The sequence below is a fragment of the Physeter macrocephalus genome, chromosome 4, assembly GCF_002837175.3.
Source record: "Physeter macrocephalus isolate SW-GA chromosome 4, ASM283717v5, whole genome shotgun sequence".
Classification (NCBI taxonomy): domain Eukaryota; kingdom Metazoa; phylum Chordata; class Mammalia; order Artiodactyla; family Physeteridae; genus Physeter; species Physeter macrocephalus.
This window is the reverse complement of record NC_041217.1, coordinates 44,397,317-44,414,959: the sequence shown is the minus strand read 5'-3', so window position 1 is coordinate 44,414,959 and position 17,643 is coordinate 44,397,317. Positions and strand designations below refer to the sequence as shown.

Sequence of the window (17,643 nt, the reverse complement as noted above, 5' to 3'; positions counted from 1 at the left end):
ACTATTTTTTTTTTTTTTTTTTTTTTTTTGTGGTACGCGGGCCTCTCACTGTTGTGGCCTCTCCCGTTGCGGAGCACAGGCTCCGGACGCGCAGGCTTAGCGGCCATGGCTCACGGGCCCAGCCGCTCCGCGGCATGTGGGATCTTCCCGGACCGGGGCACGAACCGGTGTCCCCTGCATTGGCAGGCGGACTCTCAACCACTGCGCCACCAGAGAAGCCCCCAAAACTATTTTTTAAATGAATTATTCCATATAATGAGTAAATTCCATATAAATGAATGCTTCCCATATTTTCTAAAACAAATACCAGTCTAGATTCTTGACATGGCCTTCACTGCTGTCCACAGTCCTAATCTTTAGTTACTAATCAGAGACTAAAAGAACTGAAGGGACTTATCTGATTGGTTCACTAATTTTATTTAAATATCTCCCAAACTGAGGACTTCACAGGGAACTAAATAATTCCTTATTTAGTAGTTGTCTCTTTATTGGGCACCTACTCAGTAATCTTAGCTACTCAGAACTAGTTAGAGGTAAAACAACTCCCATTTAGTGGGCACTTGATAAGATAACATCAGATACTAAGATTAGAAAATGTGGGCTCTGCTCTCAAGGAGATATCAATCTAGAAGGAGACAAATTAATGTAAATAAGAAAAGAATAATTTATATGAGTCAGTAGAGAATTAGGAAAAAATTATACAGTACCATGTATAAATGCTACAGTGGTTTAAGAAGGGGAGATCAAAGAGGACTAGGCTAGTTAGGACAGATGGAACTAGGGGTTAGGTGTTGCATGGACTCAGACACCTGGGAAGAACAAAGTATTCCAGACTCAAGGTGCAGAGACAGAAGTCTGATGGAGTTCTGAGGCACAAAGTCTGCCTGTTTGGGACAGTTAATGCTGATGAATGGTGGGAAAAGCTGGGTTAGAAAGATTATAAATTACTTGGAAAATTAGACCAAGTATTTTAACCTTCATATGGTAGAAAAAGGAAAAAGCCATAGAATATTTCGAATAAAGGTGACCTTAAGTATTCTGTTCCAGTTAAATCACCCTTATAATCAGGAAGCTCTTCAAGCCTACCAAAATTTGTTTTTACTACAACGTAAGTCCATGTCCTGTTTTGGTTCTATGTGGTGGGGAAAAAAATAACTGGTGAGTAGACTCGTCATAATAAACTTTCCATGTTAAGGCAGCGGTCCCCAACCTTTTTGGCACCAGGGACCGGTTTCATGGAAGACAATTTTTCCACTGACAATGGGGAGCCGCAGATGAAGCTTCGCTTGCTTGCTGCTCACCTCCTGCTGTGCAGCCTGGTTCCTAACAGGCCACAGACTGATACCGGTCCGAGGCCTGGGGGTTGGGGATCCCTGTGTTAAGGCATATATTAACTCATCTCTTAATAGCAATTCCAGACAATACTACTTATCTCCTATTTCTTTACAGCCTGTACCTTCTGCTTCAGTCAGGTAAACAACCTTGTAGAATTCCAATTTTTGTCCCTATCCTAACTATATGTGGAATAAGTCATCTCTTTCTAACTACTTTAAAAACCACACTTAAACTCTCCTGACGGGCTTCCCTGGTGGCGCAGTGGTTGAGAGTCCGCCTGCCGATGCAGGGGACACGGGTTCGTGCCCCGGTCCGGGAAGATCCCACATGCCGCGGAGCAGCTGGGCCCGTGGGCCATGGCCGCTGATCCTGCGCGTCCGGAGCCTGTGCTCCGCAATGGGAGAGGCCACAACAGAGAGAGGCCCGCGTACCACCAAAAAAAAAAAAAAAAAAAAAAACAAAACTCTCCTGAGTAACACTTTCCTTAAGTGGATATTGATTCCTGTAACTGCCTTTTAAGCACTCCTACTCCCACAACACAGTTACTTAAGTCTATAAAGTCTTATCTATATGTGCTTTGTGTATTTGTTAGTCTGCCTTATGCCCACATTAAGTTGTAAGGTCTGTCTCATTGCTGTATTTATTTTCACAATAGTTACCGTCACATAGGTCACAAAGTCATCACATTTTATTTGAGAGATGAAGAGAAGAAGGGCCCTAATAATATGAGTAAACTTACTTTTCCTTCAAGCTCCTAACACTTTCTCTCACAACTTATTAAAACTAAAAAATTCTCCTATAATGGTTGCAGTTCCTTTTCTGATACCAAACAGCATGATAATATACAAGTAAATACAGTTTATAACAATGTCTTACTGCTGTTACTATACTATATACACAATAAACATCTAGTGGTTTAGATAAAAATTAAACAAGATACTATCAGTATAGTACAGAAGATAAAAAATTAGCTACGCAATCTTAATCCACCAGTGTTTCCTTTTAAAGGGCCACAGTGTTTACAATTTATTGTGTTCTACTTGGTGAGTTCACCAACTTTTTAAAAATCAATCTTCAATGATAGACACCTGTGAGAAAAAATAAACAAAAATATCAACCGACTACATACTTATACTACTTGCTAAAAAGAGTTGCAAATAAAATAGAAGACATCATTCCTATCCTTTCTAGAACATTTAGTCTAACAGGATATTTAGGAAGAAAATAAATGAAAGGATACAAGCATACTAAAAAGCAAACAGGACACAAAAATGCATAAGCAATTCATTTACACAACTACAATACTATATAAACTAATAATTATGTAGTCTTATATCCACACATGTACAAAATCAAACTCTCTCCATCCCAGGTCCTACATTACCTGCATGTAGTTTTCAGGTTATTTTTATTACTCTTAGGACTATAGACTGGCTCCTATAATCAGGAAAGAGTTTCACAATCTTATCCTTTTCTACTTCCCAAAATCAGCTGACACCAAGTGTATTTCCTGCATGCTCACAAGCAAGAATAAAGGGAAAAGTAATCATATACAGTATTTATTAAACAGGGCCAATGTTACCTCTCCTACATCTTTCCTTTCTTTCATTATACTATGTTCACACACAGTGGCAATTTCTTCAACCACTGCAGCAATTCTAAATCCACAACTACATACCTGGGAGCTGGGTTGCTTAGGCTCATCCATTCTCCCAGGAGACTCACTTCTGGCTCTGTGTCTCTCCGTCAAGGGAACAACACTGCCGGAGGGGCTAAATCTGTTGGAAGAGGAGCACAAAGGGGACTAATAGAAAAGTAGTGTCAAGGAACTTAAAAAATGGTGATGTCTGCCTCCTTTATCCCATAGTCTAGGAAGGGGGAACAAACTGAACAACAGATTTCTAAGAAGTCCTTTCATGGAGCCAATACAGAATCATACATGAAATAAGAAAAGCTTGCCCTAGTAAATTTAAGAAATACAAAATGACGCAGCCAATATGACCTGGTGAAGCTAAGGCTAAATATAAACTTCTATCCTTATATAAGTACCAGAAGACCAAAAAAGAATAAATTAAAACTGGGTCTGTAATTTTGTTTCTTCTATATAACTTTTAGGTTCTTAGTTGATCCTTTCCCCAAGCCCCATGTTAATTTTTTATATATTTCAGACTGTTGACATTGATCATGAAGATCAAAAATCTTTGCATTTAAGCTATTATTTCTGATACAGTTCTAAGATGGGGGGGACAACAGTGCTAACATAGGGTGACAATAAGTATTATGCTCAAGAATATTTTAACTATTAAGGACACAAGAAGGAAAATACTCTAATCAAGACCAACTTAAATGGATATAGTATATACTCTCTGAATTTCTATGACACACTTGTCTCTCAAGACCAGATGCGAACCAAAATCATAGCTTGTTTAGTTATCACTGTTCATACAGTCAATTTTAAATTTTTAAGAAAGGAAAAGAATATTACCCATCTTAGTTGGTAATATTTCTTTCAATTGAGACTTTATTTCAATTTACTTAGATTAAAATTACTGTTATTTCCCCCCAAAGAAATGTTCTAACAACTACAATGCATTAGAAAGAGAAAAGTGGGGCATGGGGCATAGGGCATAGTAGCACTGGTGAAAAAAAGAAACTGCCAGGTTTGTGGTAGCAGCTGTCACCAATGACAAAACAGAAAAAATATCAAATGACAAGTGAAAAAAAAGGAATGAAAAACATCCAAAAAGCTTTTCTTTGGAATTACTGTGATTACACTAAGAAGAACAATCACTGCTGGTACCATATTTCGTCTAATTTGGTAGATGGGGGCAAAGAAAAGTAAACAGTGCTACAAAGGAATGTGAAACTTCCAGAGGCCACCTACCTGTGTGAGAACATACCAAGGAAGGGCAGTGCTGTCAGATTCCCAGCTGATGACCAGCTCTCTTCCTGGAACTCTGAAGAAACCCTGGCAATTACTGATCCTAGTGTGACTGCAGATGTTATTCTGATTCATGAAGTGTCTAACTTTACCATAATTCTCACAACACTGTGAATACTTCAGGACTAGGAGCTTCCTGCTTTAAAAAAATTAGAATGCAAGTCTTTTGGCACACTTCCAGTTTCCCCAACATAAACTTAGACTAAGAACATCAAGTAAGGAAGATACTCTGATTCACACAGAGGGGCCTGCTTTAATTGTGTCTGCACAACAGCCATTAGATGGGCAAACAAAACTTACCTGTCAATTTCACTGCTTGTTGGCCTAGCGACCTTGGCTCCTGAAGATCCTAACATGTAATTTTCCTGTCCTACAGAACCATGGCCTGTGGTGTCAATCACCATGGCTGTGACTTCCTCTGCACTACTCCCATCTTCTCCGGAAGGCTGATTCTCAGGCCCAAGCCACTCTTCTAGATTTTCAGTTTTGATGTGTACTGCTCCAAGAACTCTAACTTCATCATCACTCCGGGCCCCTCGGTCTGCTACTCCTGTCTCCACGTACCACTGTCCTGCTCGGTTGATCCGAAGAATGGGCTCCCGGCTCTCTACATCAGAACTCTGTTCAATTATCTGAGGGCTGGTGGACTCCTCAGGAGGACTGAGCTCCCTGATATCCAGCACAGCACTAACCTGACCTCGCCGGTTTCCCTTTGGGGTATTATGTCGGGGGCTAAGGGAGCGGTTCAGATTTGGTGTAACTCTGTGAGACTCAGGAGGTCCCTCTGGGTGCTTTGTCCTTGTTTGACTTAATTCAGCTTCAACCTCAGCCACATTGATTTTGAAATGAATGCCCTCCAGGATCTGTGTACATTTGTCTATAATATGCTGCATCTGCAGAAAACTGGCAGCTGTCAGGTAGCTGATGATATCCGCCAGTTGCAGGCATATCCGCCCCGTATAACAGAAAGAAAGGAGCTGTTCAAAAACAGTAGGGTTCTTTATGACTGAAATGGAGACAGTACTCATCTCATTCAAGGACATGTGATCTCGGAAATAGGGGGAGCTGGCAGCCAGTACCACTTTGTGAGCCCGAAAAGCTTGTCCTTGCACGTTGACCACGATGTCACAGAGACGGCCCTGCATGCGCAGCTGGTTTAGATGGCTCAGGACAGAGTTGCTAAAGTCAGGGATCTCCAGTTGTATGTTCCCACTCTTCTCCATGGTCGTGCCTGAGGGAGTAGGCAGGCATTCAACCCTGCTGAAAGAGGAAACGAACTGTTGTTAGTAATTATAACCAGTCCCCTCAGGCTTTCCAATTCACACCTATTTAAAAATATTATCTGGTAAAATTTCAAAATCTCCAAATAAATAGAGATACTTTCCTTATGTTTAAACATGGAAAAGAAATACCAACAGGTTTAGTACTTTAGGTTTCACAGCAAGGGACCATTAAAACCAAAAAGTGATTGTTAGACTTCTAAAAATTCAAGCTATGCCCATATTTTTCCTTATTAACAAGCTATATAACATCAAAACTGAAGTTCAACAGAATAGAGGGGGTAAAAAAAAGCAGTGTGACAATTTTTATTTACGAAGTGTTAATCATAAGGTATTTGCACACAATATAAAATGCGGTGACAAGTTTTCTTTGAAGGAAAAAAAGAAGCTTTTTGAATAAATGTAATTATACACAGGTGGGCTGATTAGATACCTTTAATATTTTACTACTTGATGCATAAATTATGCTCATTATTTTATAAAGTGACTAAAATCCCTCCTGAGTATAAGCCATTATTTCTAAGCTGAAGGGTCAGAGCTCCCCACAGAAAGGCTTTGGGTTTAGGACTTGGAGGTAAACTCTGGGTTACGAAAAACTCCAAGTTGTGTCAGGACTCAAATGCAGAGAACTTGAAGAAGTTCACTCTCAGGATTAGGTAAAGGTAGATAAGTCTGCCTCTATCTAAATTCAAAGTTGGAAATTTCAGGGTGGTAATGATACTTTGATTCTGAAATTTAGTTCCCCAAAGCTGGTGAAAAACAGAGCATTTACCAAGTATGGCCAACATTTTTACATTAAAAGATTTTTGAAAAGTTGCTGAAACACTAAGCCTGTAACTGCATCCAATAGTCTTCACTGGTTGAGAGTAGTTAGTATAAATCCCATTAGAAAGGCACTGACTTGAGCATACATAGTTACCTAAGACCTGAAACTTCAGGAACTTATCCTGATAAGCTCACAGCATTGCCCTGCATTTACCACACAGTTATCAGTAAATAGGGAAGTGTATACACTGCTTTCAAGAACCAACTTTCGCCAATCTGACCTTTTTCCAAAGCGTTTTTGTTTGTTTTGAAACTTTTAATCCAATAAGAGCCTCTGTCGATGCCATCATGAATTCAGATGTTTATTTTGGAGCCTACACCAGCGCCTTTTTTGTTTGCTCTTCCCGGCAATTCCCCAGTGAGGAGGAAGCCCCTGGAGTAAGGTCTTTCTCTACCGTCGGCACTGGAGGGGTGAGAGCTGTAAGAGGGAGAATCGGGAACTGCATGGGGTTGGCCACTCCGGTACTTGAGTGGCTTTCGTCCGCGTTAGGAAGCATGGGGAACGGGGAAAAAGCAGAGGGGCGAAATGTCACCGAGGAGCGGGGGCTGGAGAGGGGAGCAAGGCGTGCGGCCGGGGAACAAGCAATCAGGTGAGGGTAGAGGACCGGGAAGGGGGCGGCGCCCCGGGACCCGGTCCAGGCGGTAGGCGTAATCGGGCGGGGAGCTGTCTAGAGGTGGGTGTGTGTATCTGGGTGTGTCCGGGCTGCCGTTGGGGAGGGGGCCGCCCATCCCGGGGTCCTGAGGGAGGGGCCCACGAGGGGGCGGGTCCGGCAGCTCAGCCCGGCCCGGGGCCAAGCGGGTGGAAGGTCTCCGGGTGCCTTGAGGCGGGGTGGAGGGAGGTGGCTGAGCGCCCCAGGAGCAGGCTGCGGCGGAGACCGGGCGAGACGGCCCCAGTGCAGGGCAGCGGGACTGCTGTGCGGGGCCCGAGCCCAGTCAAGGAGCAGCACCTACCTCCGGGGGTGGAAATGGGCCGGAATGGGCCGGAACACCGTCCCGGAAGTGAAACCCCCCACCCCCTCCCCCGGAGCGGGCGACGTGCCGGAAGGAAATCGCTCACCCTTACACCGCCCCCCTTCCCCCTCCCCAGCGCTTTCCGTCCCTCGCGCCCCCTCCCCTCTCTTCCCCTCCTCCTCAGTCCATAGGAGGGCGGGAGCCCTGCATCACGTGGGCGGTCGTGTCCCCGCCCCGGGGCGCGGTCAGGGGGCGGGGCCTAGGGGGCGGGCTTAGAGGACTGGACGGAGGTGCAGCTGAAGGAGGAAGAGAATGAGAAGGGGAGGAGTTGAAGCCGACGCTGGCGGAGAGTCTGCGTCATGACGTCATGGAATAGAATCCTTATATACAGGCGCTTGGACGCCATCTCGGTCTTTAGAAGGTACGGGACGGCGTTTGGTATGTACGTCTTTTGTGTGCTGTTAAGTAAGTTCTTAGCCTGAGCGGCCTCCAGCTCTTGTCAGTTAGGATCGCCTTAAGTCGGCTGGCATTTCTAGGCCAGTCGCAGGCCTTCGCACGGTTCACAAGATGAAGATGGGGGAGGATTGTGAGTTGGGTGCGGGCGCGACCTAATTATACTCCTCGGGTTGTTGGGCAGAACTGCGGAAAAACTCCGGCTCGCGGGCTCTGCCTCTGATGAAGCCTGTGTTGGTAGGGACATCTGAGACTGTTGATGAATGCCAACGGCTCTGATGGCGGCGCGTGCCGAGTTACCGAGTGGGTCTTTGTTAAAGACCTCGGCCCGAGTCTCCTTCAGCCACTTGCTCTCAGGAAGGCCACGTGGTTCTCTAAAGGCTGCATTCCGCACTGCACCATTATTTCCGTCAGTGGTTCTTAATTATGTGGAACGCTCTCATGCAGTTATGGGTGGTGTAAACGACTTGCTTACATGGTATGGAAACGACGTAAGGTTTAAACTTAGGTTTAGAACAAAATGCATTTTTTAAATCCCTAATCTTTCCTAGGGACGGTGCCAGGCATGGGTGCCAGGCATGAATGCAATGTGGCTTTTGATGGCTTCTGGTGGACAGGTAAGTAACGACTAAATACAGTGGGAAGAATGAAATCTGCTTAGATGTGGTCTTTATGTTAAGCCTGTGATGGTTTAAGAGTAGTGGGCAGAAGGGATTTCTGAAAAATTCTATTCTGAGGCTTAACTACTTAACGACATTAGTGATTAACTTAGCAGCACAGCATGTTTTATTGGATTATTCCTTGTCTATTTTCTAGGTGTGTACCAAAGGGATGAGAACCGCTGCTGGGGTGAGTTACTGAAATTCCCTGACAAAGGGAAGTTAGGTTGAAAGTCCACTGAATGTGCCACAATGATGACAGTTTATTTGCTACTCTCGACTGTGAGGGTGACGAGAATTATTACCACCATTATGCTAACTGAGGCACACAAAATGGTGGTTTAGAGAACATAGAGATTGCACCCAAGTTTATATGAAATTGTTTCTTCCCAGGTCTTAAAGCACAGGCTTAATGCTGTATCCATGGGCAAACAGGTGAGAAACCTTTTTTTATAGTCCATGTTTATCTAGTACTTTCAATTCTTTTTTTTTATAAGGGGTTACAAATTGCCAAGTCAATGTTGGTGCTTATATTAGGGTTTTCCTCTTTTTTGCAAACGTAAATTGCTGCACTCTAGTTTTATATTTGGTATGAGGGGGAATCTGAAGAAACATACTATGATGGTTGCATAGTTCAACAGATTGAATCATGAAAAAGATAATACCATTTGTCTGATGTATCTGAGTTAGTAAAACTTTTGCTGATAGTGTAAATAAAATACCACTACTAACTAGTTTCTCTTTTTGTAGGCATTATGCAGGAAGTTAAGCACTATGTAGGCACTAAGCTGAAAATTGAAGGGGTAAGTAAAATGGTAACTGAACTAAACATTGGTGACTGGGCAAACATGACAAAGAATGCCACTAATGGCTTTTTAGGGTTGCCTTCTAATGCACAGGAATCAGTCTTCCCATAAAGTGCTTGAACAGTGTGCTGAATACATTAAATAAAAGCCAGATCCTTGTCCTGTCTTAATTTGTGAGAGCAGCCTGTGTGATGATAAGCAAATACTGACTGAACGTGAAGGTCTTAATTAGCTCTATCTGATTTCAGGCACTTTATAGATTTGTGGGGAGAAAATTGATTTTTGGCTATTATAAAACACTCTCATTTCTTAGGTGGACTTGAATCCTTGACCTGTCCGGGCCAACTTTTTGGTAAGCATTAATGTTAAAGACAATTTAGTAACCTCAGCTGTTACTGAGAATGGTGATAAAGTGGAATGCTTAACTACCAAGCTAATTTCCTATGTCTTGTTTGCAAGTGCATGTTGAGCATGCTCCGAACCAGGGTTTTTGTAATGATGTTGAGCAAATGTCTGACCTGAAATGAGCATGTAGACAAATCTAACACTGAAGAACCCTGTGACAAATATAAGTGAGAAGAATTTAACAATAAGATTGACATTTTAATGAAAGGTGTCTCATTTCTTATAGATCCTGGGTACACGTTTTTATCCATGGATGGCTTGCTTGGGGTAAGACATGAAAATGGTTCTTTGGCTCCTGGCATTTGGGTTTATATTCCGAAAATGTGCTGGTCTTAGTAGTTGTTGACCTATGTTAGTGTTTTCTGGTGTTGGACTGTTGAGAAATAAACAGGCTTTAGTATTAAGCTGTTGTGAATTGTGTCTAAAGAAATATTTCTTTGCAGGGGCAAATTTTGGAGATCTTTTATATTAAGGTATGTATGTGTTTTATCAGTCTTACCTAGTTACTGAGCAAGATGCTGTTAGTGATGATTTTTTAAAAATTAAACAGATGGGAATCTCTCTGAAAAACAATGAAGATTTTAAAATACTGAAACAGTGTCTGGAAAATTTTTGAAATCTACCTATTACCTATTCAGTTTGATTAAATTTCATTAAATTTTTGCAGGTGTCAAGGAGAGGTACTGGCTACAACGCAGGGAGCAAGAAGTAAAGGTATAGAAGTCTCAAGTTTGGTTTCTGTGTTTTGTGGTTTAAAGCCGATACAATGATGATAACATAGTTCAGCAGACTAACAGTGATGAGCAAATACTGTCTTTCGCTCCTATCTGATGTATCTGGCTGCAACAATTCTGTTATATATCCTTGAAAGTGGGAACCAGCCACTGTCTCACAGAAATATTCAGGGATTTGGATAAATGTAACGGCTCATGCAGATGTTCTGTACTGTTAATTTCAGGATTAGGAATTTACATTTTGGATAAGAACAGGCTAACATGTTGTGAGGAAAGTTTTATGGTAATCTACCTACTGTAGATTACACCAGAATGAATAATTTAGCTGATTATTTTTGATAGTCATTTCTCAGAGAAGTTTTAGATTCATAGCAAAATTGAACAGTAGGTTACCATATAGCATCCTCCCCATCAAGATCTACCACCAGAGTGGGACTTAAAATTTTGAACCTATTGTTGACACATCTTTTAACCCAGAGTCCAGTAGTACATTGGGGTTCACTCATGGTGTTGTACATTCTCTTGGTTTGGACAAATGTATCGTAACAAAGATCCACCTTGCACAGAATAGGTTCACTGCCCTAGAATTCTTTGAAAAATATAAAAATGGGCTACAAAAATGGGAGAAAGGGCAAATTTTAAACAAAAGGCTTTTGTTTTTCATTTTCAAACAGGCAAATGTTACCCTGAAGATTTCAAGGTCAGTCAGTCTCTGGTATATATGGTGAGTTAGAATGTAACCAGTGATGTGATGATTCTGCCAAATGAATAGAATGATATCATCTGTAAAACCGTTCCATTTTGATTCTGAGGTTACTTTATCAACAAGTATCACAAGTTTTTTCCCTTCTGTGATTTGACATATATGGTCTTTACTTTTCAGGGCATTTATGACAGCAGTCATGCATCTTAACAGTTGACAGGTGAGGCTTGAAAATATCAGTACTGTTGTCTTGTTCCAGAATACATGATGATCTCACCCCAACTTGAACTCTCTCACTGATTACTTGATGATGTTCAAAGATCTGATAATTCTGTGTATCCCAAATGCAATTAGAATTGGCATGGAAATGGGACTTAAAATGGTTTTTCTGTTCTTGCAGGCAGCTGGATGGATGCTCATGGGATAGGAGAGGAAACAACTTTCAATTTTTTTTAAAGCCTATTTTATTTATTGGCCATGCTGCACAGCATGTAGGATCTTAGTTCCCCCACCAGGGATTGAACCCGTGCCCCCTGCAGTGGAAGCACAGAGCCCTAACCACTGGACCACCAGGGAATTCTCCAACTTTGAATTTTAATAAATATTTATGAACCGTCTGAAGTGTGCTCATTTCAATTTAATGAGATGAACGAAGGGAAATAGGACATTTTTGTAATTGAGACCCGACGGCGTATTTTTTGCAGAAATTTTCTGTGATTTAATGTGAAGTGCCTGGGTCAATTTGTCACAGTTGAAAACCAACCATTGGAGTTGTAGCCTGAGGCTGGAAAAGCAAAAGATGAGCTTGAACCACCTTTGTGCTGTGCAAGAATGTTCCGTAGGAATGAAATTGTTGAAAGAACACAGGAACTTCAATGATCCTTAATTTCCAAAATGGGCAATTAAATCATTAAAATACATTGTTTATGTTGAAAATTACAGAGAAAAGCAGAAGCTCTTAATGTTAAGGTAGTGGTAGGAGTGCAGAAATTGGGAAGAAATCTCCACTTCCTGTAGTAAGCACCAGGGTGATTGGGTCTGGCAAGTGTTGATGCGGAAATTGGTGTAGGAATTGGTTTCAGTGCTATCTAGAAGACGCATATTGAAAAAAACCTAGAACAGTGAGATCTTTAAGAATGAGATCAGTAATACTGTGGTTATAACGTCCTTTAGAAAATGGGTACTGGTTTTGCAAATTTCTTGGGTGGGGGGGGATGTGGTTTGTTCAAGTTAATGAGAAAATTAGTGAACCAGGGAGTTGCTGGTCAATTCCTAAATACCAAGGAAACCATTAGCTCTGGGAACACCTAGAAAGTAAATACCTGCCAATCAAATTTCAGCTTGCTTTCTAATTTGGCATTTGAGGTGTGTAGGAACATTAAATTGGGGTTTTAAGTCTTAGTTGCATGCCAAAACGTTTACTTAAACTCCCACTGACTGAAACACTATTCAAAACAAATTATGTAAAAGCAAGTTGACAGATTTATTTTGGCCACGGTGTGAAACTTGTGGGATCTCTGTTCCCCCCCGAGATTGAATCCGGGCCACAGCAGTGAATGCACCTAGTCCTGACCACCAGATCACCAGAAAATTCCCTGCAAGTTGACAAATATTAAAGTGTTTGTTAGTTACCCCTTGGTATCTGGGGGGGTTGGTTCCAGGACCCCCTGTGGTTACCAAAATCCATGGATGCTCAGGTCTCTTAGAGGTATAGTACTATAGTGGGCCCCACATGGATTTTGAAACTTGCGTTTTGAACATAATATCCAATGTTAAATACTGATCTCCCATGTCTGGTTGGATTATTTCATATTAGAAAACTCAACATTTATTGTATGTGCTATTACTCATCAAAATCTTCATGAAATCTAAAAGACAAAAGAGTAGCTATTATTTCTTGAATATTCTAAAACATGACAGTTTGGATTAGCCTTCAGATTTTCAGGGCATAAAAGATATATAAAAAGTATCCAAGAATATGTTTTAAAACAAGGGTAAGGTAGTATAACAAAAATACCTTCAACTTTAAGATACTGGGAAAAAACCCTAAGCAAAGGGTATGTTGGGCCAAGTTACTTAGTAAAAATACAGCATGTTGATCAGTTTTAAACCAAATCCTTAAAAGTATTAAAATTTTAAGTAGTGTAAGAAGATAAAACTTATAGACAAACCCTCAAACGATTCCAACTTTAAGCAATAAGATTTCAAATTAAATTATCTTCATTGCTTGGAAAATACACTTTTATCTCAAATTCACTTTAAATGCTTGACATATAATTAAATACCCAAGAAGACTCCTGCTAAATTTGATAATATATGGTGATACTTCTCTGGGATGACATTTCTTTCACACAATGGTTTTCAATTAATGCTGAAAAAAAATCACTTGATAACTTTCATTACAACGACTGGCTGATTAGTGGATTTACACTTAATAGGCACACCTTGGAAATAATTGTGAGTTCAGTTCCAGACCACCACAGTAAAGCCAATATCACAATAAAGCAAGTCACAGGATTGCTTTCCCAGTACATGTAAAAGTTATGTGTACACTATAGTCTGTTAAGTGTGCAATAGCATTATGTCTTTAAAAAAGATGTACATTAAAAAAATAGAAGTATAGTAGATTTTAATATTGTGTTAAACATACTTTAAAAATATTTGACTCCTGGGAATTCCCTGGCAGTCCAGTGGTTAGGACTTAACACTTCACTGCCGTGCCCCTGGTTCAATCCCTGATAAGGGAACTAAGATCCCGTGAGCCACGAGGCGCAGCCAAAATAAAACAAAACTTGACTGCTAAAAGATGCTAACCATCTGAGCCTTCAGTGAGTCATAGTAGTAACATCAAAGATCACTGATCACTGATCACCATGACAAATATTATAATGAAAAAGCTTTAAATACTGCAAGACTGACACTGAGACATGAAGTGAGCAAATGCTATTGGAAAAATGGAGTGGATAGACTTGCTAGACTCAGGGTTGCCATAAAAAAACAAAATGCATTATCTGTAAAGCACAGTAAAAAAAAAAGCTAAGTGCAATAAAAGAAGGTGTGCCTGTACTCAATAACTTACATGGCCTAAGGTCCAACAAAGGGAAGAATTTGATAATTGCTCAATGTGTAATTCTGCCTATTTGTACTACTAAGCCAAGACTTTGATAGCTAATCCACTCATTTGGATTACATGTTTCTATGTATGTGATTTGATCAACCAAAAAATTAGGTACAAAATGTCAAGCTTTTTCCTTTTTTTCTTTAAAGGGCAGCTCAATGGTTTGGGGTTGGTTAGTACAATACAGAAAATACAAAGGATACTTATAAATTGTCTCTAACACCAATGCCAGTACTCATCTCATAAGTAAGGATATTATTAATTTTTGTATTATTCACTTTAGAACATAAAGTCATTAACTTGAACTTGCTGTATACACACAATACATACACAACCTTATGCAAAATACTTTTCATAAGTAACATTACATTTTAAAATATTGGAAACCGAATATCTGTGATCTGCATTTGACTTAGTGGGAAAAGAAAAGAACATTCAACTAGGGAGGATTATACTGATAATAAGACTCAAAGTTAAAAGTGTCTTCCTCTCCCTTTGTACTTAACACAGCCTATACAATGTCCTGAGAGATTCATTATGAGAAAAATGTCCATCACAGCTTTAAAACCTTGCTTTGGAAGGAACTAATGAGAAAGCAGATTGGAAGGTGAGACTTCATCTTTGTTTTCAAAGAAGTGGTCTTAATTTTTCTTCTTATAGAAAAAGTTTAAATCGGTTCATTGTAAATATATCTAAACTATTAATTTTTGCAGTTTTCAATTATACAAAAGCTACGAGAAGAGGGCAGTAGAGATCATCTAATATTAAATCATGATGTCATCCATTCAAGTCCTTGGCATAATCCCTGGTCAGTAAGAGCACAGAATACCTGTGTATGCCACAAATGATCTTTACTATATATCAGAAATTATTTTCAAAAACGGGGAGATTTCTACTATAGCCATGCATTCTTTAACATCTTGTTCATTAGCAAAAATCAGCAATGCAGCTTTCATTAGGTCTTCATGGGCTAACATTTTATAGAGTTCCTCAGTTACAGCAATCCTTTCTCTGTCTGTACTGTCCACAACAGTTATTACAAACTCTGTTAGTGTAATAAGTGTTCCAGGAAGAACGAAGAGACTCTTGGCCACCAGTATCCCACATTATGAAATTTGTATTATTAATCACTATTTCTTCTACATTGCTTCCTGTTGTAAGGGATCCATGTACAACTTCATTCACAGAAAACTGGTAAAGGATGGTAGTTCTTTATGCATTACACAGTCCAACAATGATAAGTATGTGCTCCTGGTGGTTGAACAGTCTCCCTATCCTAGTGAAGAGAATACACATTCTTAGGCAGCAGGACCCCTCCAGCCACCAGGGCCACCTGGCCTCTCCCACTCAGGCAGAAGGGGAGGCAGAGATGCGCCAGAGCCTCAGCCTCTTCCTTGGAACTGGAGAGAGACCAAAGCCCAGGCCACAGATATTGGCAGATATTTTCTCAAAAACAAATGAGTTTGGGAAAAAATCTGATGGTATTTGTTGCCAAAGATAAAATTCAAGCTTTCAAATGAAAATTAAAATTTTGGAAAGCTTGTATCTGTCACTGTGCACTTACACCTCCTTCTTCATACTTAAAGACTTATGATGAGATCAGTCATGATGTTAATCAATGTGATTTTTTAGATATTGTTTAATGAAATTAGTCAACACCTGGACGATCTGCATAATTCAGTGATCCAATATTTTTCAAATGATCAATGTGCAGTGTTACAAAACCATGCATAAGAGTTATATTCAAAATATAATACAGACCAATGGATTTTAGAAAAATTTACCAATATGATTTCAGATTACACATTGCAACTAACCTTTAAGAAACTTGTCAAGTTTTGGTGTAGTATCAAAGAAGAATATCCATAATTTTCAGAGAAGGCTATTAAAATACTCCTCGCTCTTCTAACTTCATATTTATGTGAGACCAAATTTTCTTCAGCTATTTCAACCAAAACAACATATCACAACAGATGGAATGCAGAATCAGATATGAGAATTCAGTATCTTTTGTTAAACCAGAAATCAGAAAGATCTGCAGAAACAATGTCACTCTTCTCACTAATTTTTGTTTGGGAAAGTAATTAATTTAAAAATAAAAATGTACTATTTTTGCTAGCATGTAATGGGTTAATCTTAATCTTAAATCTTAATTCCTGCTACAATAAAAGAGCTATATAGAACTCTTTGGGATCCTCAATAATTTTTAGAGTGTAAGTAGTGTAAGTGTAAGTAGTCCTGAGACCAAAATGTTTGAGAACTGCTATTCTAGGTAAAGATACAGGAGCCTAAAGAGGTTAAATGACTGGGCCAAGGTTGCATAACTAGAGAGTGTTAAAGCCAGGAATTAAATCCAGTTATGTCCAACTCAAGTTCTACTAAGTCCATCGTCTTAAACACAGAAGACTGACTTAGAAGTGCATTTAATGTATGCCTTACACATGCAATTATTATACAGGTATCCCATCTAATATTTTTATTGTGTACTGGTTATTTCTCATGTCATGAAATAACTCACTTTCCATGAAACAAGAAGAAAGTATCCTTAAGGCAGCATCTTTAGGATGAGTTAGGCTTAACAAAAAATCAGCAGCAAGGAATGTGATCAGTGTCACAGTTCTGGTTCTTCAGAGAGGGGAGCTCTGGGAAAAGACAGTGCAGCTGTATAGATGCATTGTTTTATTCCGCCAAAGCCCATGAGCATAAAAAGACATAAAAGCCAAAGCCCAAGCCCACGAGCATAAAACGTCACACTCATCATCTAACACATCTCTTCCCAACAAGGAGAAATTGCTCATAAGACAAAGCTCTCTTGAAGCCAATAATAACTATCGATATTGTAGCTGGCAGTTGCTTACCTTCTTTTTAAAACTTGCAACATAGAATAAATCTAAATTCCCTAGGAGGCTGGGGAGATTGGACTTGGAACTGAAACCTGGCTTACAGTTTACAATTAGTTTGTGTGTTCCAAAACCCTGGTTGTGTTGTTTCCAACTTTATCAGTAACTAGGTTCTTTATTTTTGAGAAAATATTTAATTAATGGGAATTCCCTGGCAGTCCAGTGGTTAGGACTCCACGTTTTTACTTCTGAGGGCCTGGGTTCAATCCCTGGTCAGGGAACTAAGATCCCACAAGCTGCGTGGTGTGGCCAAAAAAAAAAAAAAAATAGTGACATTTCCCTGGATTTCAGAATAAGCTTTTTTTTTTCTTCCTGACAGGCAGGACTGAAGAAAAGCTGAGTGATGCCCAAAGTGACTAGGTCTCTGTGATGCCAACACGAGATTGTATGACATCTGGGGACTTGGGGCCTTTGGTGTCTGTAGCCTAGAAAATATTCTCTGGATTTCGGGTATCTTTTTTTTTTTTTTTTTTTTTTTCACGAACCCGTGTCCCCTGCATCGGCAGGCGGACTCTCAACCACTGCGCCACCAG

General features: G+C 40.2%; 2 protein-coding genes, 1 long non-coding RNA gene, 10 other non-coding genes and 1 pseudogene across 29 annotated transcripts in view; 12 read left to right on the top strand and 2 right to left on the bottom strand.

Annotated features, from left to right (window-relative positions):
* Window positions 1-4,708, top strand: part of SERPINC1 (serpin family C member 1) — a 35,170-nt gene extending 30,462 nt beyond the window's left edge. Inside the window, exon 7 of the mRNA XM_007116167.3 lies at window positions 4,653-4,708. The gene's annotated coding sequence lies outside the window, so the exon portion shown is untranslated. The remainder of the gene's footprint in view (window positions 1-4,652) is intronic.
* Window positions 1-7,399, bottom strand: part of ZBTB37 (zinc finger and BTB domain containing 37) — a 12,978-nt gene extending 5,579 nt beyond the window's left edge. The window contains exons 1-4 of one of the 2 annotated variants that reach the window (XM_007116168.1): window positions 7,333-7,399; window positions 6,603-6,799; window positions 4,577-5,536; window positions 3,014-3,113 (exon numbers count right to left, since the gene is read on the bottom strand). In XM_007116168.1, the coding sequence (XP_007116230.1) occupies window positions 3,014-3,113; window positions 4,577-5,499 (1,023 nt within the window). In that variant the 5' untranslated portion in view covers window positions 5,500-5,536; window positions 6,603-6,799; window positions 7,333-7,399. The remainder of the gene's footprint in view (window positions 1-3,013; window positions 3,114-4,576; window positions 5,537-6,602; window positions 6,800-7,332) is intronic. The other variant, XM_007116169.1, reaches the window with a different exon arrangement.
* Window positions 7,400-7,676: 277 nt separating this feature from the next.
* Window positions 7,677-11,709, top strand: LOC129392056 (uncharacterized). 16 transcript variants are annotated; one of them, XR_008617070.1, is made up of 9 exons: window positions 7,677-7,770; window positions 8,337-8,402; window positions 9,564-9,602; window positions 9,882-9,922; window positions 10,099-10,128; window positions 10,323-10,369; window positions 11,064-11,089; window positions 11,273-11,312; window positions 11,493-11,709. It is a non-coding gene; the product is annotated as an uncharacterized lncRNA (long non-coding RNA). The 16 variants fall into 16 exon arrangements; XR_008617071.1 differs by having other exon boundaries at window positions 11,064-11,113; XR_008617076.1 differs by lacking the exons at window positions 11,064-11,089; window positions 11,273-11,312; window positions 11,493-11,709 and adding exons at window positions 8,602-8,634; window positions 8,838-8,879; window positions 9,195-9,247 and having other exon boundaries at window positions 7,731-7,774; window positions 10,323-10,348.
* On the top strand, window positions 7,994-8,073 carry LOC112067561 (small nucleolar RNA SNORD74). The gene has a single exon (XR_002893351.1). It is a non-coding gene; the product is annotated as a small nucleolar RNA SNORD74 (small nucleolar RNA).
* On the top strand, window positions 8,464-8,525 carry LOC112067570 (small nucleolar RNA SNORD75). The gene has a single exon (XR_002893360.1). It is a non-coding gene; the product is annotated as a small nucleolar RNA SNORD75 (small nucleolar RNA).
* Window positions 8,690-8,771, top strand: LOC112067556 (small nucleolar RNA SNORD24). Its single transcript, XR_002893346.1, has one exon. It is a non-coding gene; the product is annotated as a small nucleolar RNA SNORD24 (small nucleolar RNA).
* Window positions 9,058-9,127, top strand: LOC112067568 (small nucleolar RNA SNORD77). The gene has a single exon (XR_002893358.1). It is a non-coding gene; the product is annotated as a small nucleolar RNA SNORD77 (small nucleolar RNA).
* LOC112067562 (small nucleolar RNA SNORD44) lies at window positions 9,434-9,494 on the top strand. Its single transcript, XR_002893352.1, has one exon. It is a non-coding gene; the product is annotated as a small nucleolar RNA SNORD44 (small nucleolar RNA).
* LOC112067569 (small nucleolar RNA SNORD78) lies at window positions 9,741-9,805 on the top strand. The gene has a single exon (XR_002893359.1). It is a non-coding gene; the product is annotated as a small nucleolar RNA SNORD78 (small nucleolar RNA).
* On the top strand, window positions 10,172-10,255 carry LOC112067559 (small nucleolar RNA SNORD79). Its single transcript, XR_002893349.1, has one exon. It is a non-coding gene; the product is annotated as a small nucleolar RNA SNORD79 (small nucleolar RNA).
* Window positions 10,414-10,494, top strand: LOC112067564 (small nucleolar RNA snR60/Z15/Z230/Z193/J17). Its single transcript, XR_002893354.1, has one exon. It is a non-coding gene; the product is annotated as a small nucleolar RNA snR60/Z15/Z230/Z193/J17 (small nucleolar RNA).
* On the top strand, window positions 11,128-11,204 carry LOC112067560 (small nucleolar RNA SNORD47). Its single transcript, XR_002893350.1, has one exon. It is a non-coding gene; the product is annotated as a small nucleolar RNA SNORD47 (small nucleolar RNA).
* On the top strand, window positions 11,349-11,426 carry LOC112067557 (small nucleolar RNA SNORD81). The gene has a single exon (XR_002893347.1). It is a non-coding gene; the product is annotated as a small nucleolar RNA SNORD81 (small nucleolar RNA).
* A 2,675-nt stretch (window positions 11,710-14,384) lies between the features above and the next one.
* Window positions 14,385-17,561, bottom strand: LOC102973211 (ADP-ribosylation factor-like protein 5A; annotated as a pseudogene).
* Window positions 17,562-17,643: the final 82 nt, after the last annotated feature.